The sequence below is a fragment of the Mus caroli genome, unplaced genomic scaffold (assembly GCF_978045245.1).
Source record: "Mus caroli unplaced genomic scaffold, Mus_caroli_1 scaffold_13, whole genome shotgun sequence".
NCBI lineage: Eukaryota > Metazoa > Chordata > Mammalia > Rodentia > Muridae > Mus > Mus caroli.
In genome coordinates, this window is record NW_028227268.1 from 76,878,000 (window position 1) to 76,903,098 (window position 25,099).

At 43.7% G+C, this 25,099-nt stretch overlaps 1 protein-coding gene across 1 annotated transcript in view; it reads left to right on the forward strand.

Annotated features, from left to right (window-relative positions):
• The first annotated feature begins 14,563 nt into the window (after nt 1–14,563).
• Nucleotides 14,564–25,099, forward strand: part of Itk (IL2 inducible T cell kinase) — a 66,250-nt gene continuing 55,714 nt past the window's right edge. Inside the window, exon 1 of the mRNA XM_021176287.2 lies at nt 14,564–14,753. Within this exon, the coding sequence (XP_021031946.1) occupies nt 14,616–14,753 (138 nt within the window). The 5' untranslated portion in view covers nt 14,564–14,615. The remainder of the gene's footprint in view (nt 14,754–25,099) is intronic.

Here is a 25,099-nt window from a genome sequence, read left to right on the forward strand (position 1 = left end):
ACACTGGGTTCTAAGCCAGTCTTGTTAACTGGGGTCAGAGCTTTTCTCCATGTCGGGCTGTGGACTGTCCAACTCCAGCTCTTCACACATAGAGAAGCTTAATAGTCAACAGTGTGTGGGCTTGGGTGTTACTAGGAACAGCAGAGGTGCCCGAATCACTGTAGGATTCCCCGCATTTCATGCCATCTCCCTCACCCCTATGCCTACCTCATCAACCACTGACATTTGGGTTCTTGGAATAGCTTTTCAGAGAAATTGTAGCAAATATATCTTTCTTTACTTGGCAGAAGGTGATGAAACTGAAATCCCCCTCCTCCAGTTAGAAAAATATCTCTGAAGTAAACCCACACCCACCCACCCACCCCTACTCCCTATCCCACCCCTTGGTGATGACTGGGTAAAGATCTTGAAATAAACTCCAGTCACAGAATGAGTTGTGTTCTGCCCTCACATTCACCTCCATGTGCTGTGCTCCATCCGTAACTTTTCAGTAAACACGGACCTGTGTCCACTGAGGCCAACTCTCCCATTCACTTATGCAACAAAGATTTCATCAACAAGCGTTTTGTTCATTACCAATAAGGGAAGGAAATGGAAAAAGTAAAGTTGTTTACCACAGAAAAATTAAAATATTTTTCCTAAGGACATTGAGTAGCTTCTCCAGAAAGAATGGCAAAGTGACTTGTAAGGGGATAATGATTAAGAGTCCATAATATTAGATTATTGACTAAGAAATAACTCATGTGTTTCTCTCCCGCTCCTTGCTCACTTTCTGTCATTCAACCCTGTCTTCATTTAATGTGCATTATATATTATACTATTCGTGTTATAAAGTATATATTCTCCGAAGTCCATCATAGATGAGTTAATAAAATGAGAGATTTGCCTATGAAACTCTGAGTTGGATCTCTAGCACTGAACATTTTTATTATTTCCTTTTTGATTGAGACAGGACTGGTCAGATAACTCAGTGAATAAAGGCTTCTATTGCTAAACCTGGTGACCTGAGATTGATCCCAGGAGCCCACATGATGGAAGGAAAAAAACCATCTGGTAGAGGTTGCCCTCTGACCTCCACACATTCATCATGGTGTACACACACACACACACACAAACACTAAATTTAAAGAATTTAAAACTGAGATAAATCATAGTAATATTATTGAGAGTTTAACTGTGAGCCATGCATGGTCCTAATCAGTTTACGTTAAGAAAAGATTTTTCTTCTTAATATTCTTATAAAATGTAGGTCTAACCATCTTACTGTATGGGGTGGAGGTGGGGTGACATCAAGGCTCAGAGAAATTAGACAACTTCACTAAAGTCACAGGGGAATGAAAGAAATGAAAGTCCCCAATCATACAATGGTTAAAATTATAGTAGATTGGCTTGCACTAGTGGAAGGTAAAATAATAAGCATTATGCAACATAAATGTCCCTAATTTATCATCATTAGCAGCATACTCTGTGCTGAACATACTCTGTCCTGAGAAAGCAGCAATGGATGAAACAGAAAAGTGAACTTGGTCTTGTGGAGCTTTGGAGACACTGTAAGCCAGTGTGTGATACAGGGTGTCTGATGCTGATAAGAACTGTGGGGAAAGGTAAATAGGCATGTGGGACAGGAGTGCTACCAGGGAGAACTGAAGAAGACTCAGCAAGACCCAGCTTTGGGTTTTTATGGGATCCCTGAGCATGCAGAGATTAGGGCCTTGACATCTCTGTACACTTCTTGGGCTTCCACCCACCCCTGGCTCTTTTCCTTGTCTGGTTGTTTTTGTCATAGTCTGATCTGTTCAATTTTATTTCTCTTATTTTATCATTCTTTAGATGTCTATTTGTTTTCTAATGAGACACAGAAAGGGCAGATCTGGATGGTGGGGGTGGGGGTGGGGGGGTGCGGAGGGACTGGGAAGAGGCAGGGGATGGGAAACCATAATCAGAATATATTGCATGATTAAAATCTATCTTCAATAAAAGAAAAAAGAAAGATGAGAAGGTTAAGGGAAAGGAGGAGGAAGAGGAGGAGGGGGAAGATGATGGGGATGGGGAAGAAGAAAGAAGAGTAGGAGGAGAAGATGACCTTTGAGCAAAGGCATAAAGAGGGTCAAGGAAAAGCCAGGCAGGAGTCAAGCTTGAGGAAGAACTTCCTGGAGGCATAGCGAGAAACCACAGTCATGCAGCAGAATATGCCTGGCACGCTGAAGGAAACTCCAAGGAGGCTGAGGCCAGAAATGGAGTGTAGCCAAGGTAGTGGGGTCGGAGTGGAAGTCACGAGGCGAGGCAGATAGTCCTAGGACTGCCAGACTGCCAGCAGGGATTGTCCACATCTGTGGCAGCCTCAGCAAGCCCCTTACCACTCAGGTAAAGCTGCCTGCTGCAGAGACTTTCAGGGTGAGCCATACTGAAGCAGAGGTAGTGGCTTTACCAAGTAGTTAGGAAATCACATAGGAAAAGGACAGTAGACAATACACAGCACGGGTGTAGAAGCTCTAGCTTTTCAAGATAGAGCCATGCTTGGGTGTGCATTGCAATCATGTCTTGGCTTTCTTGGTTTACTTCCCAAAGCACACAATTTCACGAGTTAATAATTAAACAAAGCTTAGTACTTGAGCAAAGCTTAATATTGAAGTTTTTAAAAAATATGACCTGGTACACATCTCTTACAAAAACTCTTATGGGTGTGTGGGGGGGGGCAGTTGGCCACATTGTGTGTGTAGAGGCCAGAGGACAACTTACAGGACTCAGCTTTCTCCTTGTATCCTGCTAAGTGGACATATTTTGTCTCAGTGTGCCCAGAACCTACATGAAAAGAATACTTGTGATTCACAAATGTTCCCAAAAGACCTGGAAAGCCACATCTGTAGAACAACAGAGATTCAAGCATAGACACAAGAAATAGCTTTATTCAGACCTCACACTTGCACAGAAATCCATAGCATAAGAATGAAAATCCAAATTCACACTTAAATTAACTCCCTGGTTTTTAAAGCTGTGTGAAAATGTCCTCTCTCTTTCCAGAGTTGAAAATCAAACAGATGACCCAACATTGAGATATGTTTGTTGATTGCCCACCATGGTGTGCTCGTCACTATGTTGAGAGTATGCAGGTTGTCAAAACACATTTCAGAAAGTGCGAACCACAGCTCTCAGGCAAGCATAGGAATCGATGTAATTCACTAATGGGGGAACATTGTGGATGTTGAAGTGGGTTCAAGTGAGAATTAGGAAAAGACACGAGCATTAGAGAAAAGAGTTTAGAGTACTGTAGCCAGGTCAGAGAGAAACCTGGTTGATTGTCTCTAGTGCACTGAAACTGTGAGCCTTGGGGTTGACATTTCTGCTCAGTGGAAATCATTTGTGTCTCTTGAATGAAGGCCGACAGGTTATTAAGGATCTTCACAGAACTAAAACTTCAATCAGTAATCTATAGCCTTCACGGAAGGTTGAAGTGTGATGGCTGCACAAGTTATAAATAGGCCACAGATAATTGGGTTCTATGTTTTCACCGGTTCAACTTTTTGGCATGTGAGACATATCTTACTAATATGTTAAAAATAACAGCTGCTGTCAGGTAGTGGTGGCACACACCTTTAATCCCAGTACTTGGGAGGCAGAGGCAGGCAGATTTCTGAGTTTGAGGCCAACCTGGTCTACAGAGTGAGTTCCAGGACAGCCAGGGATACACAGAGAAACCCTGTCTCGAAAAACCAAAAAATAAAAATAAAAATAAAAATAAAAAATGTAAAAATTAAAAAAATAACAGCTGCTGGTGAATGTTTTTGCCTTAACTAAATAACTTATACTCGAAGGCCCTAAATGTAGTGTGTCTTCCAGATCCCACCCATGTGTGTGAATGTGTGTGTGTGTGTGTGTTTTGTGTCTGCATGTGTGACCATACACAATGTGTGTATGTAGGGTACATGTGCACTCATGTAAGTAAATGTGGGCACATACATGCTGGTGAATGCCTGTGGCCATCAGAGGACAACCCAGGTCCCTGAGCAAGCACCTTTTGCCTTCTGAGCCTTCTCCTTGGCCACCAATGCTATTCTTAATAAATCGTGTTATTCTAAAAAAGGCAATAGAATGCAATACTTAATTCTCAAGTAATCAATGCGATACCACCATTTTCACCCACTCTGTGGGATAATATAAACTTCTGAAGGGGAATGTTAAGTAACAGTTTAATAAGCTACAGTAGTGCACACTGTCTACTCTACATGCTTTTAATGTACTTTTCCTTTAAAAGGAACGTTGGGGTACACATATGGGTTATGATCTATCCTCAAAGAGTCTATAAGCTGCAGAACATTCATAAGAGCACAAAAAAAAAAAAACCCAACAAGGGGCAAATAAACAAACGCTAGAGAAATCATGAAGGAGAGGAACAGACATATCTAATACTCATCACTGTGCTTAAAACCAACACTAACTTTTTGTAAGAAAGAATGCCATCCAAAACTGATTCTAAAATTCCTCGTCTGTATGTTTTAAATTGGGCTAAGTGAGATATGAGCAAGGTGAAGAAAGAGAGACAAAACCGCATGTAGCATGTGGAGTACAGACATGCAGGGCTATAGACAACTAGAATCTAAACATTTACTGTGCAAAGAGGTTACAGGTCAGTAGAGTTTGTTCCCCATTAGTATTTTGAACCCTGGGCAGAGAGGCAGCTATATATAGCTTTTTCAATGAGTCTGCAGCCTGGGGTGGAGGGAGGGGATGTTGTGAGCTAGGCAGGATGTGAAGGTGGGGAGATTTTCATACTCTACACAATACGTGCCTACTGGGTAAATCCCCAGGCCTAAAATATAATCCACAGTACTTTCATGTTGGGTGCTGCAAGGCAGGTGGCGTAGGATGAACCGCACTGTGCCTGGGCACTAGGACCTGAGGAAGCCAACTTGATTTCTGCTTTCCCTTTGCGCAGTCTGGAAAGACCACAGGAACCTAATTCTTCCCCTGAGGGCCAGCATGCAAATCAGCTCGCTGGTGCCTTGGGGCTGAAAGAAGCTGATATACAAGACAGCAGCGGACAGCTGATCAAAAGAATGGCATTGCCCAATAGTATGCTCCAACTGTCTCCCTCCTCTTCCTTCTGCCCTGCTCAGCCTTACTCAGCTGTCCTCTCAACCAAAATTCTTCCCTGATGATGCCTTTTAGAACTAGTCCCTGAATTATCTCTGAAAAGTGCGGTTAGACGTAAGTTTAAATTTCATTTGCTGGCTTGATTATAATATCAAAAATATGAAACACTTTGATAACTAGATTTGTATTTAGATTTTGTTTTCCATCTTTATTTTTATTTTACATGTATGGGTGTTTGACCTCGATGTATGTCTATGCACTGCTTGCATGCAATGCCCTCAGACACCAGTAGAGGGTACTGAGTTTCCTGGGACTAGTTACAGACTGTTGTAAGCCACTGTGTAGGTACTGGGAATTGAAGCTGGGTTCTCGGGAAAAGCAGCTATTGTTCTTAATAGATAAGCTAGCTGTCCAGCTCAGTTATATCAATATGATAGGTACACTTTTAATTCCAGCGTTATGGAGGCAAAGGCTGAAGCATCTCTGTGACTTTCCAGCTTTGTCAACATAGCAAGTTCCAGAACAGCCAGGATTATATACTAAGGCCCTGTCTCAGAAAATAGAATAAAATAAATAATTAAAAAACAAAAACAAAAAAACCTTAGTTCTAAGCTTCCTGGTTATTTCAGCTATCACTAGCAACAATTTCTCTTTTTTTCTGAATCTTCTCCTTTTCCACTTCTCCCCCCCTTCTCCTTTTCTCCTCCTCCTCTTCCTCCTCCTCCTCCTTCTTTTTCTTCTCCTCCTTCTTTGCTCTCCTCTTCCTCCTCCTTCTTTTTCTTCTCCTCCTTCTTTGCTCTCCTCTCCTCTTCCTCCTCTTCCTTCTCCCCCTTCTTCTTTGTTCTCCTATCCTCCTCCTCTCTTCTTCTTCTTTATTCTATGCATATATGTGTATCCCTATATGAAAATATGCCATCTGTGTGTGAATGCCCGTGGAGGCTGGAAGAGAGTATTGGATCCTCTGCAGCTCGAGTTACAAATGGCCATGAGCTGCCTGATGTATGCCCGGGGATGCAAATCAGACCTGCTGTATGCCCTATCACTAGTCAAACAGAAAATTTCTGATACTTTATTCTTTATTTTAAGTTAGAAATTTAAATATTTTAACATTATTTTGCTTTATGTAAGTTAAAAAGATTTATCTACCATTCTGGTTCCACTTGTTAGAAATATGCTGTATAAATTTTCTGACATTGATGTATGTACGTACATGTGTGTGTGTGTGTGTGTGTGTACTCACACAAGTGAGCATGTGCACTCTGGTGTTCTTTAGAGAATTACCCCCTCTCCACACTCAACGCAGACAGCTGGATAGAGCTGACTCCTACGGCACCTCTAATCCAGGAAGACTTAGAATTTCATAACCAAATCCCGTTGCCTTGGCTCTATTGACCATGGTCTATATGATTGTGGAGTCCAGTTAAATCCAACCTTCTCAAACACCAGATCAATCCAGACAACAAAAATGCATTGTAATCAAGCCACTGCTGATAGATCAGGGCCACAGAACAGACTTGGAAGCTGAAAGGAGGTTGTACAGCGTATTTAAAGATGAGACCATAAAGAGAAGGGGTCTGGGTAAACTGTAGCAGTGTCCAGTCTTTTTTGACATAAGGAATTGAGCAAAGGGGTTTCCGTCCATCAGGATAGGAAGTGTTTCCTGAGCCTGGGAACTTAGTTTGATCCTGCCAGCAAGATGGAGAAGTTGTCTTTGAGACGTCTGGACTCAGACAACTGTTTCCTTTATATTAGAAACTTTTCAGCTATTGAGAAGTCCCCAGCTCCCCTAGGGCCTGGGACCTTGAAATTAGTTTCTCCCTATGATTAAATGGAGTCTGAAAACAAAATGATAGTATTCAGAATAATTTTCTTTTGCTTGTTCCCAATATAAGCACCCTCCCCAAGCTAAGCTAACGACTGAAGGAAGATACTGGTGTTACCAAACCAAGCGGATATGGTCCTTTTGCTCTACCCAGGTAGAAATCACAGGTAGTGACAGAGAAGCACTTGATCAGGCCTTCAGCAGCTCTTGAATCCCTTGGCATTCAACAGCAGCAGACAGGTGGGAGCAGCGGTTGGTGACACAGTCTACTGTTACAGCTCCCACACAGAGCTCTGAGAATCGCAGCCTTAGCTCTACAGACCACACAGTTCTTGTCTACGCCTTAGAAGTCAGGATTCCACAGCTCTTAGAAGTGACCAATATTACAGTTTACAGGCCTGCTATATGCAAGATACTGACCTTAAGCCGTGAGAGGTCCGTGGAGATCTTCCAATAACTAGAGTCTGCAGTCTCTCTTCTCTGGCCCATTGCCCATTGTCAGCCTCAGTTCTCTGCCCTGTTCATGCTCCATCCATTCCCTCTTCCTCCTGCCCAGGAAGGTCTCTCAAATGTTCAGCCCCTATAGTCCTTGTCACAGTTGCCATCGCCTGGGAGGCAGCTATTCCTGCTCCTTCACACTGCTGCTGCTGTCCATCCGTCTTGTGGCTCTGCCCCTTCTTCAGCTGCCAAGCTTGTCAGTCCCACAACTCAGCCCGGAAGCTAGTCTGAGGTCGCCATTGCTGTTGCCCTGCAGAACTTCCCCCACCATTGTTGTTCCACCACCAACTGCTTCTCTCTTCCCCTTACTAGCTCAGCTCAGGGCAGTCCTCTAGAAGTGGTTAAGAAAAGGCCACTGTATAGAAACCATTGCAGGGACCTAGTGTGGCAACAGCAGGGAGAGCAAGCAGCCCATGCGGCTTGGGGGGTGGGGTGTGGCGGTACTTACCAGTACACTCTCCAAGTGAGGTTAGGAGCTTACTTATCTAGCTAAAGATGGGTGTTTGCACCAACTACAGAAAATTTCCCATGCAGATGAAGGCTTGTGTTGGCAGCAATCACAGCACCATCCCCTTTGTACCAGCTGCAGCGCTAGGCCACTGTGGTCAGTGCTTTTCCTCCCTGGCCTAGGTGGAAAGGGTTAAGAACCATCTAGCATTCACCAAGGTTTGGGATATAGCAAAAATAAGTAAATGAATACATAAGTACATAAAAAACCAAAATAAAACAAACCATGGTACAAATTGACCATGGTACAGCTCCAGGAACCAGAGCAAGCAGCCCTGTGTGCAGGGTGGTTTCCATGTGGCACCTGTAGTTTCAGAACAGCTGGTGCAGCAGGGTGGACCAGGTGGGTATTTAACTAACAGTCTTTTTGCTCAAGGCAACTAGGAAAGAGCAACAGTTGCAAATTAAGACGTTAAGTTGCTATATGATGAAGTGAATGCAGATGAATGTGAATGCAGATGAATGCGAACGCTTAGGAAGTTGGAGAGGAAGGAAAAGGAGATGAAGAAAAATGTAGATGCACTTACAATGAGCACTTCAAGGCCATATGATTAACACCAACAATGAGGTTAAGAGTATTGTAACAATGCTTAGCCCTTGTCCCACAGCGAGTGTCCTGCCTCATTCCTATCACTGGGATGATTCATTTCTTCTTTAATTAAAAATTAGCTTTCCAACACAATGTACAAAGTAACGGTCTCCACTGACATTTCCACCACTGCCCTGTTCTTATTCCTCCCTTTCTCCCTCCTATACACCCCCACACACACTTGACGGTCCCTTTTGCCACCTCCCTAAAGTAGTCACCTTCTGTCCTCCTGTCACATGTGTTCATACCCCTCCCTCCTTTGAGACCTCTTCTCTACCCCCACTCCCCCACCCCCCCACACACATACACTTAAATCTAGGATCCACTTATGAGGAAAAAAAAAAAACTGTGCCATTTGTCTTTCTGAATCTGACTTGGTTTGTTTGTTTGTTTGTTTGTTTGTTTTAACATAGTGATTTCCAGTTCCATCAATTTCCCTGTAAATGTCATTTTTCTCCAGTGCTAAATAAAATCCCATTTTGTGTGTGTGTGTGTGTGTTATATATACATATTTTTTAGCCCATCATCTGCTAATGGACATCTAGGCTTTTTCTACTTTGTCTTTCTGAGATGCTTTCTGGAAGTATTAGGAGAAAATCCAGGCCACACAATAAAATGTCACACTGTTACTCCTAACAACCATTTTCATGCCATGGAGAACAGCTCTGGGGAGCGGACTCAGCGCAGAACCAAGGAATGGCAAGCTGAATGTACCTGGACCACACACAATTAAGTTAAATTGTTTTGCGCTCTCTCTCTCTCTCTCTCTCTCTCTCTCTCTCTCTCTCTCTCTTTATTAAGTAAGGCTTCCTCAATTCATCTCAGGCTCCAAAGGCTCATAAAAAGTATAATTCAAGGTGTGAAATATTTCTGAATTCCAAACTATGGGTGCTGTCTCATCCACTAAGACACAGAAAAGGCAAAACCAGTTCTGCTGGTAAATGTCTACCACTCCCACCCCCAGACTTCAGAAACCAAGGCTTAAAGAATCAGGGGACTGATCTTGGGGTACTGTAAATTTTTTTACCATCAGTCAGACAAAAGAGTCCTAAACTCTTGTATTCCCCTGAAGCCAGGTAAAAGAGACTTTGAAGGTAGTTTGATTGGGCCTTGGAAATGTAACAAGTGTGTCTACATCCCAGTAAGACAACGGCAAACACCTATGGACAGCTGTTTATTTGACAACAGAGAGAACAGATGTCCTTGGGACCTGTGGTTCATCAGCAGGGGCAGGGCAGGAGTGCTGGAATCCTGGGAAGAAATGTAAAAATCAATGAACAAGGAGTGGGACCAATGAAGGACACTCAGCAGGAAAATCTTAAAAACAACAACACTTGGAACTAGAGTTTTCCACAAAGAAAGTTTGTGTATCTACATCACACCCCAAGGGTGCCAACCCTGGGTCACCAGTGTCGTCATATTCAGTTCCGTGCCTTTGCTGCTGCTGCTGCTCCTCCTCCTCCTCCTTTCTTCTCCTCCCCTTCCCTCCTTCTTCCTCCTCCTCCTCCACTTCCCTCCTCTCTCCTCCTCCCCTTCCCTCCTTCTTCCTCCTCCTCCTCCTCCCTCCTCCTTTCCTCTCTCCTGAGCCTGAACCTGAGCAGCAGAAATACAGCTGGTATCTCAGGGAGGAAGAAGTAGACCCAACGGGAGAGTCAGATTGTGTCATATGGCAAAGCAAGACCAGCAGTCCATAGGATAGGTGCTCAGAGCTCCTTTTCATTGCCGTGTGTGTGTGTGTGTGTGTGTGTGTGTGTGTGTGTGTGTGTGTTGGGGCTATATTTATGTGGATATGTGAATGTGGATGCAGGTGCCCATGGAGTCTAGAAGAAGGTACCTGATGCCTTGGAGTTAGAGTTGTAAATCACCTGTCCTGGATCCTAGAAACCAGACCAGGTCCTCTTGGTCCATGAGTAGTGTATGCCATTTACTGCTGAGCCACTTCTCCCGCCCTGTGCTTAAGAGTTTGGATGAGCAGCTCTAACCAGGAACTGGTCTGCTGATCTGTAGTGTTCATTATAGATGCCAGTGTGTGGACTACAGTAACAAACCCCAGCGTTCATCACCCAGTCACAGCAGTTGTCACTTCAGGAATGCCATTTCCTATGCATTCTAACAAAGCAGATCTCAGCACTGGATTATTGTGTCAATCATTTAGTGCACACCTATAAAACATGCAGCAATAGCGTCGGTAGCATGCCTTAAAATGTAGCAATGGTTCCTAGATTTCATCACATACCCAGTCAGTGTTTAAATTCCCCAAGATGGCTCATAATACCTTTTCACAGTTAATTTGTTTGGCTCTGAATTCTAAGTCTTCCCATATTGGAACCATGTCCTAAGGTCTTTTTCTCATCGACAGATTCCCACCCATTTTATTTGATGGGGCTCCTGGTTCTTTTGTCCTTAGCATTTGGTGTATTCTGGACTTACCCAGTTACGTCTTTTCCTGTTCTCTTCCATGTTCATCTCTTGAGCTTCCTGGCAGGTCAGATTTAGATCTAAACCTCTGACCAGAGTCATATGTGACTCTGTTCTCTCTCGACAAGGCATCTGTGTGGGTGGCTTGCTTGCTTCCTAGCAAATTACCACAGAAGCCACATAGCATCTGCTTGTCTGTCCTGGGAAGATGGTCAGCCTGTCACTGTGCGGTCACTTCTTACTGATTGTACATTTCCGTACTGACCTGTGACACAGCGAGTTTAACAGTCACTAGGGTCATCAGACACATGCAGATTGTGGAGTAGTCTTTCCTGCTTCACTTAAAATTATTAAATAGTTGATGACTAAACTGAAGTGTACTCTTTCATGGGAAGCAGAAGAACCTCATTTATGTTTGTTTTCAGTCTCCAGAATATTAAGTTGGCTATTCACCGCCCTCTGAAAGTTGTCACTGGGATGGGCTGTTTTCAGTTTTCTTTTCAACTAACTCATCACACCTTTTTTTTTTTTTTTTTGGTGCTTAAAACTGTCCTATCCTTGGCTAATCAGAGTTCTCTTGTATTGTTGGGATTTTAGTTATTGATCTTTTATTGTTTTTTTTCCCCTGCATGTGGTATATGTGTATATGTGTGGTGTATGGCCACATGTACAGGTGTACCCATGCACAGGCCAGATGAAAGCTTCAGGTGTCTTCTATCATCCTGTGTTCTTCAGTGGCTGCAAGGCCTCTCTCTGTTTCTCATCTAAACTGGCAGCCATGTAGCTCTAGGAATCTATCTACCTGTCTCTACCCTTCAAAGAGCTGCCATGCAAGAGACTATGCCTGGCTTGTTCTGTGGATGCTAGGACCTGAACTCCAGTCCTTGTGTTATAAAGCAAGTGTTCTTAACCACTGTGGCATCTCCCCAGCTTCCTCTGCATTAGTGTTTGCTTTTCATTCAGGCAGGGTATCACCATGTAGCCTCGTGCTGGTTACAGGCGCCAGTATGAGCTTTTGGAATGTGTCTCCTGTAAACTAAACTTTTAAAACCAAAATAAAAATAAAGAGATTGTCTTACTCTGACAGAGAAAATGTTGGAGGTTCTCACATTACATTTAAGAGTGGACATAGAATAGTCCCTGTAAGTGGTTTGCAGTGCTCTATGTTGTAGAAAATGAAATTATTGCTTATTGTACTACATGGAGACTTCGCAAATGAAGGACAGTGGTACCTCATATTCTTCTTTCCCTGGTGAAAGTACCATATAAAGTCTGTCAATCATTGCACCTGAATCAATCTGGCATAAACCTACCCTTTCCAAAGTAATTTACATTATAGCTGAGAAGATAGTATATGAGACTACATGATATTAGAGTTGGGTGTGCTACCAGTAACAGAAACTAAAATGACAGGGTCCGAGAAAATATTAATGGTGTATTTCTTTTTATGTTAAAAGATATGATCCTCTGCTTCTGAGCCTCTCATCGGAGAGGAAGTGTGAAGAGGCACTCCACTGCTAGCATGAGTGACCAGATCTGTGGTCATCACAGCCTCAGACTCCTCCTATTGGGGATCCATTGTTCTCATGTGTAACCTCCACAGTATGTAGTATAAAATAGTTCTTCCAGCTCCAACCATCAAGTCGACACCCTAGTCAGTAGTAGGAAAGGGAGGAGATGGGAAGATGCCCTTTAAGGAACCCCCTGCTTTTCTTGAGACGGCCTCCTGAGAGCTGAGATTACAGATGCACAGTATCACATCCCACCAGGATGCTTCGATTTCTGCAGTATTCTCTTGTTCAGAGAAGAGTTGTATGGCTATACCAAGTTACAGAAAAGGCTAAAAATGATGTCGTCTTTAGGCAGGCTGCCCAGATGTCCAGATAATCTTCAGGCAATCAGTTACCCTAGAGAAAGGAAAGAGAAGGAAATTAGTAATTTTTGCTACAAACTGTATTTTTAAAAGTGTACCTCTTTTGTACATATTTTTCTGTCTTAAAATCTCAGCTTATCCCTCCTCCCCTTCATCTCCCCTTCCCTTTCCTCTCTTCCTTTTCCCTCCCCGCCTCTTTTTGCCTTCATTATTCAGCAGCATCCAATGTATGATGTGAACGGAGAATGCAATTAGCAATTACATCTAAAACTACATAGGAAAGTTGTACTGCCTCCCTCCCTTTGTCTTGTCCTCTGTTGTTCTCTGCTGAGCTGCCTCTGCTTGCCCTGGGACTTCTTGGTTATTAACTTCCTGGTCACAGTGACCCTTACATAAGTTCAACACCATAACATTGTCCTGACTCAAAGGTCAGACCCTGTGAATTGTCCACAGGGCAGATGAGCTTTAGTTCCCAAAGAACCCTTACAAGGAGGTAGCTTGCTGTCTGTCTGTGTGTCCTGCCTCCTAATTAGAGTCCTTAAGGCAGAGGAAAATAGGAGAGAGGATTCCATGTGGGACAGTCTGAAAGGCTTCCCAGAGAAAGTTGCAGGTCGGCGAGGCTGGCAGTATCTCATAGGCGCTCACTGGAAGAGAAAGAGACAAGAGAGTGTGTTCAGACACAGGACACTGCATTTTTGAAGTAGCATACACAGAAGGCCTGCAGGACACCTGGAAGCCAGGCATACCAAAGGTGTCAAAAGGGGCCCCTGCAGTGCCTCATACAAGACCCCTGTTGCTTCCTTTTATAGATGAAGGAACTGATGTTCCAAGCCATTGGATAGTGGTAGGTAGTAGAGATGGAATTCCAACCGATAGGTAGAATAAACAGCCCTGTGCAGATCTCTGCATGCACTAATCCCTGTAACCTGTGACTGGGTGACGTTGGGTGATAAAGGGGAATTTACATTCCAAATGGAGTTAAAGCGCCCATCTGCTGACCTTAAAATAGGGAGCCTGTCCTAGACGGCCACTGTGAGAAGGGTCCAGTGTGGTTCTCAGGATTCTTAAATGGAGCAGAGGTAGGAGGAAGAGGTTTTGGCAATACAGAGCAAGCAGGGCTCGACCTGCAGTTTTGGGGTTTGAAGATGGAGAAAAAAGAGTCAAGACGGAGGCCACCAGGGTGTCCCTCAGTAGGTAGGATGGTCCCAGAGGCAGTGTCCCCTAGAGATCTGCAAGAAAGGAGCATAGTCCCACAGTCACCATGACTGTCACTCAACCAGACACATTTCAGACTTCTAAACTAGAGAATTGTAAGGCGCTTTGAGCCTTGGGGCTCTATGGCGCTTTGAGCCACTAAGCCTGTGGCAGGCAGTCCATGATAATAGCAATGGGAAACTTACATACAAGCTGAGCTCCACTGACCCCTGGATCCCTTCCCTGGATCCCTGTTCTTCATCTCTTGTTTACGTGACTTAACTGTTGCCAAGGCTAAGCCAGGAGCTAGAAGAATTATAAGTGAACTCCTCTCATAATTCTAGGTTTCTTCAAACCTCTTTTTCAAACCATATAGCTAAGGGTACACATGTGCCTCCCAGCTTAGTGAATTTTGAAAGGATGTGGTCATGGCCTTTGACATCAGAGGAGGGAGCTCAGCGGTGAGGCTGGTTGATGCTGATAGAAAAGATAAGGTTAGAGGCAAGTTGCCTTTGAACGACTCTCTAAAGATCAACTGCATCCTGTCTCAGTCTCCGCTGTTCTTCTCCTTCAGTCGCACTGCGGGGTGATGCCCAAGGCGCATCACTTTTCAGAACTGGACCATGAACAACTTCATCCTCCTGGAAGAACAGCTGATCAAGAAGTCCCAACAGAAGAGAAGGACTTCTCCCTCGAATTTTAAAGTTCGTTTCTTTGTCTTAACGAAAGCCAGCCTGGCCTACTTCGAGGACCGCCACGGGGTATGAGAACGCTTACGTTGTGCTTTGCTTATTTATTTGTTTATTTACTTTGTTCTGGGTTTGGACTGAGCTGATTCCTGAGATAAACTTGAACACCTGGGATGCAGGCACAGTGTGTTTTGGAAGCCACCAAGTAGAGTTAGAGATCGGAACAAATGTGGAGAGTTCTGAGACTCCAGTGTCAGTTAGATTTGGCTATTTCAGCTCTAAAATCTGTAGGTTTAACGTTCATACATTTCTTATGTGGTGAATGTTGTGGATAGGACTTGAAGTTTATGTAAACATGAAGTATATGTGGCATTCACAGTCTGTAGGACAGTAAAATATTAACGATTGCTTATTAAGAGGTAAGGGGAAACCTAGCTCAACTTCCCTGTTTTACAAGAGAAGTGGTTCTTAGACTGTGAAGGTGAGGTCCTATGCCAGATTTTCACGACTTGAATTCTGCTTGTCTCAATGGTCATCACTGCCCTCAGGCCATGGGGTCATACTTCCATTAAAGTGACATTCTAAAGTTGGAAGGAACAACCCTCTTTGTGGCAAAACATCTCAGGAGACTAGGGGTGTGGAACACAGAGTTTCTGCCTGCAGAGCAGGGATCCTGCTAGAGTGTGTCGGCTTAGCTGGAGGTGTCTAATGACATCTTCATGCACAGCCATAACAACAAAAGCAAGCGAGTGTGTGTTAATACTACAGTGTAACAGGAGCACTGGGTGGTGCTGGGAGCTTAGCCCCGGGCTAAGTCCTCTCTGAGGCAGCCAAGGGCCAAGAGCATTGGCTGGGGAAAGACTTGGTCTTTTGAGAGTAGGGTTGCTTTCTCAAATAACCTAGGTCTATCTTGACTTTAAGTTACTCCGAGGCCAGAAGCTACAGGCCTCTGGATCTACTGACACTTGTTGCTAATGGCAGGGTGATTTAGGTAAAGGTATGTTGATGTCACACCCTTCTCAGTCCAGGCATCCAGAAGCCCCTCTGACTAGGCTGGTTAACTCTGTGAACCAGAGAGGAAGGAAAGGGAAAGAATTAAGATGCTTTATACAGGCAAATATGCACAGACACATATACATTCACACATATATTTACACTTTCATTCACAGTCTTATTTGCACGTTAACACATTCACATTTTTGTTGGGCCCAATCACCTATCTCATACACTCCACAAGCATTCATGCATGCTTACATACACACATATACCTACGAAGGTACATATAGGCAAACAGACATATACATTTGGATAGATGGATGGATGGGCAGAGTCCCCCAAGCCAAACTATCCAACTAACAACTTAATTTCTTTTCTCTGGCTTTTTTATACCTTCTCAGACAAAAATTTCTTTAGAAAATTACCCCAGAGGTAAAAATGTTACACAAAATTGAAGTTACAAAAAGATGTTGATATTTTAGCTCAAAGGAGTGTTTCATTCTATATGCTTGTTACAAGTTCAAAGCTTTTACGTGGCCCTGGCTTATCATAGTTCATATCTGTGGTTGTATCCTTGGGCCTAAATGTTTTTCCTTGAACACAAATTTGTCCCAAGTCTATTTCTCTTTTTAGTATAATTCTTAAAAGCTCATTGTGTTTCTTAGTATGCAGCCTTTACTTACTATTCTGAGGAATGGGCACATTCTAGCCTTGACTGTAACCTTATTACAACTTTCTAGCAAAGCAACTAAGACCATCTCTTAAAACTTTCTTCCTAAAATTGTTTGAATCAAATCAGGAATTCTATAGCATCATTATTAATTCATCTAAACAGCATTAATCCATGAACATTCATCTTCATGCTGATCTGAAGGAAATCTGATCAATAGGGTGGACTAATGCCCAGGGACTGTTCTTTGCATAATGACAGGAAAGGCATATCAGGTGTAAGAAGCAATCCTGAGATGACATCTCTTTGGCCTTACCATAAAGCTCACCCATTGCACACCATGCCAAATATCCAATGTACCACCTCTAGGAAGGCCCCCTGCTAACCTTAGCCTATCCTAGATGTCTCCTGACAGAGTGCGGGTCAAGTCGTCGCTGCACTTCCCACTGAGTGAGTCAGCTTGGGCAAATGTCCCCCATCAGACTCGTCTCCTTTGTAAATACAAGGACTAGACAGCAACACCAAGTTCCACTCTTTCTTTCAAGATCTTTTGTCTTGACATAGTGACGCTTGTTTAATACTCCTCAAACACTTTTCGAAGCTTGTTTGATTTCTCACCATATGATTGTAGTATTTCTACATCTTTAGAGGGGTTGGGCAGTGATGAGTGCTTAGGTTTTAGCTTGGTGCTCACCGAGACGAGGATGCTTCTGTTCCTTGCTGGTGTCTCGCTAGAAGATCCACGTGAGGGGAGTGAGATCCAGTCTGTGAGGCTTTCCATGAATGTGGAGCAAAACACTTAGGGGGGGAAACGCCTAGCCTTATAAGTGTCAGGTAAAATGATGCCTACCTCGCTGTACTTCTGCAGTGAAGAGAATCACTTGTCTTCAGCAGGGTCTCACTTATCACTTACCAATAGATTAGAGGCAGATAGACTGACATATGTTTAGGCCCCATTGGTCAGTGGCCAGGTGCCAAGCTGTGGGCCTGGGGGATTCCCCGCATCGAACTAATAGATCACATGGTATCAACTCTGTGCTTCTGTGAATGCAACATGAAATTCATGTTTCATAGTGAGAGCATAGCCACGCACCTTTAAATGGATTTTACACTTTAACCAGTTTTTAAAAAATAGTTTTTAATTTTGGAGATTATTATATAATTACATTATTTCCGCTTTTCCTTCCCTCTACCAAAGTCTCCCATGTATCTTCCTTGCTCTCATTCAAATTCACGGACCCTTTTCTCTTTACTTGTTGATGTTGTTGTTGGTGGTGGTGATGTATATGTGATAATGTTACTATATAACCCAAGCTGAAACTTGAAGCCTCCTAGCCTCAGCCTCCAGTGTGTCTTGATTATGAGTAGATTATAAGTAGGTGCCTCCACACCCGCTTTACCTCTTAAGAATCATAAAAAACATTTCTAACACAAGCTGGATATGGTGGCACTTGCTTGTAATCCCAACACTAAGGGGACTGAGGTAAGAGGATCAATTAAGTTCAGGGACAGCAGCCGGGCAGTGGTAGCGCACGCCTTTAAGCCCAGCACTCGGGAGGCAGAGGCAGGTGAATTTCTGAGTTCGAGGCCAGCCTGGTCTACAGAGTGAGTTCCAGGACAGCCAGGGCTACACAGAGAAACCCTGTCTCGAGGCAAAAAAAAAAAAAAAAAAAAAAAAAAAAAAGTTCAGGGACAGCCTGGGCTCCATGACGGATTCCAGACCAGTCTCGGCTACCTAGCAAGACTTGATCTCAAGAGAACAAACAAACAAACAAACGAAGAATTAGAAAGAGGAAGAACAACTCCATGACAAACGATCTGTTCTGTAGCCTTTGGCTGTTTCCATGAAGAACAAATATATATGCCATTTCTTGCTTTCTAATGACAACTATTTATATTTAACATTTTGAAACTTTTCTCTAAACATTATAAAGTTTATTAGTTAGTTATTCAAGGTCACTGAGTTATTATTGCATATGCCCTGCCTATAATATATTACCAAGAGCCATAAATGAGCACAAAACGGTGCATCCCTTATGAATGGATCACACTGTACTTGTGTGAAGAACTTCTTTGTCTTTTTAATAAAAACTTCAATCCTTCTCATCGGTGAAGTGGGTATAATAATAGTACCCATCTCATGAGAATATGGTTCAGACCCAGATAACATATGTGACCTATTGAAATTACCATTTAGCAAATAGGAAAAAAGTCAGCCATTGGCAAGTTCACACAGTTCACTTTAAAGCACGGCCTACTGTTAAGTCGTCAGCATCTTGTAAGTATTCACCGGTATTTGTGTCATGTTCACATCTTTGATCAGAGTCAGATAAGAGGAGGGCCCCAGCCAGGAGATACATACCCCTCAAGAGCTACACAAGTTGGGGTCACCCCTCTTAGACCCCTAGCTTCTTTCTCTTTTTTTTCTGCATACGAAAAATTGTGTCCCTTAAAGTTCAGATCTTCTGCCAGGTGGTGGTGGCACACGCCTTTAATCCCAGCACTCGGGAGGCAGAGTTCTGAGTTCGAGGCCAGCCTGGTCTACAGGCTGTGTTCAGGACAGAGTGTGTTCCAGGACAGCCAGGGCTACACAGAGAAACTCTATCTCGAAAAACCAAAAAAAAAAAAAAAAAAAAACCAAAAAACCCTGTCTCAAAAACAAAAAACAAAAAACAACAACAAAATCAGATCTTCTGTCAAACTGCAACATCTTGTGAGAAACACTCAAGAACAAATGCTAGCATTTCACAACCAAGTGTTCAGTCCAACTGTAAATAGCCATGCCCACTGCCTTACAAGCTGAACAGAGTGAACATCTATTTAAATATGACTATAGTTTGGGGATCGTATGCCCATCGCCCTGAATTGTGCTGTGGAAGTGGTTCTGGGCTTCATCTTACTGAAGCAGTGGCTCTGAAAGACACAGGGTGCCCTTCACATTCGAGCACAGCATCAGATGCTCTCTGGACCTGCCAGGCGTCTTGCAAAGCGGTCTCTGGCATCTGCAGTTCTTTAGCCTGGTAGCACTTGGTACAACGTGAGAGTCACTGTGTTACTAGAGGGGAGCGGTGGGGCCCTGATTTGTAGCGTTTGTTGATTTCTCTGTTATAAATAACCCCTTCATAGAGCTGGGATGGAGGGCAGTTAGAAGAGCTAACTGAGCATGCATGAAGCCGGGTTCAATCCCTAGCCCTGCATAAAGTAAGCATGGGGGTGCACATTTACAACCCCACACTCAGGAGGCAGAAGAAGAGAACGAGAAGTCCAAGGTCATTCTCAGCTATATAGTGAGTTTGAGGCCAGTCTTCAATACATGAGAGCCCTTTTCAAAAAAAAGAATCCCTTGGCCATTTCAGTTAATCAGTGTGGATCATAAATTCCTGAAAATGTAGCAGCTTGCTTTCATAGGCCAGTATAAGCCAAACCTAGCACACCACTGGCAGACTTAAGTATAGTCTCTGGGGAGGTTGATGACAACTGAACCGTAAGCAAAAGAGAAAAATAAGAGGGCCCTGAGCATGGGATAGAAGGGGCAGCATAGATGGAGACAAACAGTACAGGGTGGAAAAACCAGTGTAGCTGGTAAGAGCTGGGTTCAAATCCTACCTCTCTCACTTTCTAGGTGTAGTATCTCTGACAAGACATTTCATTTTAAGGCATTTTCCTATTTGCAAAGTCAGGGCCCTGACGGCTCTCTCTGTCTCACAAGATGCTGAGCACAAGCAAAGAGAAGTATATTGCAAGCTTCATGCTCATCTTACACACCATGCATCCTCATCATATTCTGAGAGGCCCTAAGGAAAAGAAGGATTCTTTACCCCAATGACTCTGCACTTTAGGGGTCAAGCTTACTACACTTCCTATGGTGTGGAATACATCACCACCCCCCCTGAGGGGGACAGAAAGAACATTCAGGATCACTACCCCAGCTATTGCCCAGAGCTATTCCCCTTCCCTGAGCTGCAATCTGACCCATGCAGCATCCCTGAATGAAAGAGGACAGGTGGGGAGATGGCCCCTTCCTGCTTTTTGTAACCATTATGTAGCATCATCAAAAACACATACAGATCTGGGTCAAAGACCAGCTCTAGTGTGACTCGCTATAAGCCACATAATGCTATGAGATCTCGAAAGAGCCACGCATTTAAGAGATTGGGTGTTCCCTTTTGTTTTCTTTTTAATGAGGTGAAGGTCACCATCCTTCTAATCCTGAACAGTGACTAGCATAGAGCACTTCCCGTGTGTCCGTGTGCTCATGTGGATTGTCGTGAGTAGACACTACAATCATCCTGTAAGTAGGAACTCTTACGCCCTCATTTATAAACCAGAAGGAAGTGCAGAGGGTTTAAATAACTTCCCCGAGGTCCGTTATGTCTCCAGAGCTCACACAGTTCCATAGTAAATGGTGCTTCTTACAGTTAGCGTTACTGCCTAGTTATTACAAAATGCCATGTTCTCTTACTCGGTAAAGGGTTCCACAGGCGACACCTCATGTTCTCCAGATCTGTCACAGTGAAGCACATTCTGAGCTCTGTCTCTTCTGTGCACACTCCAGGACAAATCTCTTCCCGCGTCACTCTCTGGAGCTCTGTTCCGTGTCTAAAGTAGCATGAATACATTCATCATGGTCGCTGCAGCCCACCAGCATTTCCTCAGTCGCCTTCCCGGCAGAAGTCCACATGTCCCATCTAGTACTGCTACCCCTGTGACAGTCATCTTGCCCCACCACACTGCACCTAGCAGCCTGGCTGAGTGCTCATGTTGTGAATGTGATCAGTTGGCACGGTTCTCATTATAAGCAGACATGCTTATGACAGGATTATTCCAATTGACCCGGGACACCAGCATCCAGGACACATGTCCCTCTTTGTCTTTGCTCTGAGCTCCACTCACATCACACCTGTTCAGGTCTAAATGTCCCTTCCTTAGAGAAGCCTTCATTAAATTCTTTACACTGGGTCAATCTCCTTTATGTTCTGCCATAGCAATGTATGCTTTTTCCTGAGGGCCTATGCCAACGTCATAATGGTCCATTGATTAATGTGAGGCTCCATTTACTAACGTGAGGCTCCATTTACTAATGTGAGCCTTCATTAGGACAAGTATCAGATGATACCCATCAGTTTCCACAATGCTTCCTGCCTCTGAACAGTCATTAGCTTTTTGTTTGTTTAGTTTTGTTTTTGTTTCTTCCTGTGGAGGGAGTAGAAGGAGAAAGGAAAAGAATGAAGAAGAAAATGTAGATTCGGCATGGAGCGGAGTTAGTGTAGCACAAATGAGCCCAGTTAGAAAAGGGCTCCATGATAAAAAAGCAATCTCACGATGTGGAAGATCAGAAGGGAGGGTTTAGGATATAAGAATACAGGAAGAAGTTTCCACAAAAGGAATAGTTCGGCCGTGTCTTGAGCAAGAAAGGGGAGTTGGGTGGTCGGAACTGTTAGCTAGGTCAGAGAGAAACCTGTGGGAAGCCCACAGCTGTTTCTGGAGAACCATTGGATTCTGTTCCTTTCCCCTTCACCCTGAGTCGTTGGGTTTATTTTTCTCCCCTTGGGTTTATAGCTACACCTTCTGCACTCTAGTATTCTTTGTTTGGTTGTTTGATTTGGTTTGGTTTTGGATTTTTGAGACAGGGTTTCTCCATGTAGCCCTGGAGGTCCGGGAACTCTTGCTATAGACCAGATCGGCTTCAAATTCACAGAGATCCACTTGCCTCTGCCTCCTGAGTGCTGCTGGGGTTAAAGGCACATACCACATGTGCCCAGCCACAGGCAGTATTCTTAAAACTAACTGAGCCTTTCTGCTGGAGACTTTTTACCAGCCATGGTCCCTCCCCACTTTATCCCGATGTGATTTCACTGACGCTACCTGGGGTCCCATGGACAGTTGAGGTTCTATATGAGCCTGTCATCCTCACAGCACCAAGAGTGGAGCTGTAAAATTAGCACTCATACACCACTCTCTAAAAGCTCTGTGTGACTGCTCAGAATACTTAATTCCTGGCTACGGCCCCCAAGAGCCTTCTCTGCCCATCTGTCAGATTTCTCTTGACACCACACTTGCTCGGTGTGCCTCCCGCACATCTGCTTCCTCTCTGAACTTTCAGTGCTTCAAGTTCATTTTCTCTTTGGCACCCTTGCACTGAGGATTACAGTGGAACCTTGAAACGCATAGTACCGGGATGTTCTTTCTCTGCCAACCACAGACTCCACAGTGGCTTTTGGAAGAGCCAAGGTTGCAACGAGGCTGGTTGCTCCTTTCTTTCTGCCTCTTCCCTAGCTCATACCTTCCCCTTTCATCTTTAAAAAGCTTACAAATAAGCTGGGTGTGATGGCACACGCCTTTAATCCCAGTACCTAGGAGGCAGAGGCAGGAGAATCTCTGTGAGTGACTTGCACACCTTTTCATTATTTCCTGCAAGGAAAAAAAAATCAGCCTCAGAGAAATACTGTCGAGAAGAGCACTTAGTTTGGAAGAAAGGATTAACCGGAACACTCAAGGTTGTAGTGTCTATGGGTTCCAAACAAGACTCACACATTGAGGTCAAAATAAGAGGTCCAACACACTTGAGTCCTAAGGAGTCCTAACTAGCTTAAAGCTCTTCTCAAATTTTCATGGGCCACCTGCTCTATCTTTACCTAATTTCCTTAACTATTAATAATAAAAGTTCCCATCTGTCAGTGATTTATGCAGACATCAGCAAAAGTAGGTCTTCAGGCTGTGTTTTTTGCCAGGAGGTGAGTTGGAGGGTTGCTTTCATGATGCTCAGAAGCCTCACAAAAGCAACCCAGGGGAGGAAACTGCTTCTGAATGCACATAGACTCCCTTCGTAGACTGCCTATCTGCCCTTGAAAGTCAACGCAGGTTCTATAGATCCAGTAGAATGGGAACACGGCATGAGACCGTGTATCCACATGATTTCTACAGCCATTCATATGGTATTGATATTTACACGCTTGTTTAAGTCATCCGAAAGGGGATCTGCATACAGACTACTTAAAGAACTTAAAAACTTTAACAGTAAAACAATTTAATTTGAAAAATGCTTAAAGGACAAGAATAGATTCTTCTAGGAAGAATAAATTCAAAATAATCAAGTTTATGGGGGAAAGTGCTCAACTTAACTAGCCACCAGAGAAAAGGAAGTCAAAAACACAATAAAATATGATTACATCCCAGCTTCATGTCCATTTTTATTCAATTACTATTTTGAGAACTTCATACCTGTGTACTGTGCCTATATCATGTCTACCCTTCTTTCCCCTTCCAACTTCTCCTGTGCCTTCCTCTAATCCGTGGCTGCTTCTTTGATTATTATTGTTACATATAAGCTAATGAGTCCACGTAGCATTGCTCCTGTGAACATGTACAGGGCTGAGCACTTGGGATTAGGCAACCTATAGAGGAACTCAGCCCTGGAGGAAACAGATTCTCCATCTTTTAGCAGTCACTTACAGTAACTCTTACTAGAGGTAGAACCTGGTAGAATCCCCCTGTCTATGGGGGCATGTCAACTGTTTTTTATCATTATGCTTGTGCTATCTAGGCAATTGTGTTGTTGAGAGTTCACGAGTACATTTTCCTTGTCATGTCTAGGCGACACTACCTAGCAGCAGTTATACTGGTCCCCAGGCTTTTAAAATAATTCTGCTCCCTCTTTGGTGATGTCCCTTGAGCCTTAGCTGTAGGGGTTGTGTTGCAGATGTATCAATGTTTGTTTGCCCACTCTCACTTACTGTCTGACCAGTTGTGGACTTCTGTAATAGTGTCTATCTGCTGCAAAAGAGAAGCTTTTTTTCATGAAAGATGGGAACTATACTTATCTGTGAGGGATAAAGATAAGCATTTAGACTACAGTTAAAACTTACACTAAGAAAATAGCAATACTAGGTTCTCCTGTAGGGTCTATGCTTCTCCAGCTGGCTGCTTGGCTAGGTTTATAGTGTTAAGCATGGATTCTCTCCCATGAAATGGGCTGTAAGCTCGACTAAGCAGGTGTTGATTACTCCTAAGATGAAAGTGTCACTGTTGCACAAGGGTACATCTTGCTACAGTAGTCAGTGTTGTGGTTTGTAGGCTTTTACAGCTGGGTAGGACTAGCGAATCCTCCTCTCCCTTGGCAGCTTGCATAGCACCTTCTGAAAACACTTTTTAATTTTTATTGTTTGTTAATCATTTCCTAATACCTACTATGTCAAAACCAGTGAGGTGGGCGTGACAACGACAGTGGTGAATAATATGGGCAAGGTGTTTGCCCTCATACACATGTAGAGGAGACAGCCCATAGTTATGTACAGCACAAGGTAGATCCACATCAGCAGGCTCTATGGCAGACCTCAGCAGCAACTGGGGCAGAGTTGGAAGGAAGTGTGGTTAGGAAGGAATCTATATCTAGGCCAGAGTCAGAGTTTGAGGCATGATGGATGTGCCACTCAAGTGAAAACAGAACACAAAATCCAGAATCTCATCCTGGGCAGTGGGAACAGCAAGCTCAAGCAACCCGAGGTAAATAAAAGACAGAGAGAATCTGGGCATATCTCAAGAGAAGGCTGCAATTTGAGGTTGCAGGAGCCAAGCTAAAGAACCACTGTGGGACACAGCAAAGTCTGGATTTTCTCCCAACAGTAGGAAGCTACCAAATGGTTGAGGGCACTCAGCAGTAATGTTTGTTTTATATTTGGAAGTGTTTGTTCTGACTGCAGTGAGGATGGCAGATTATGCACAGGGAAGGCCAGGACGCAAGGAAGCCAGGGCA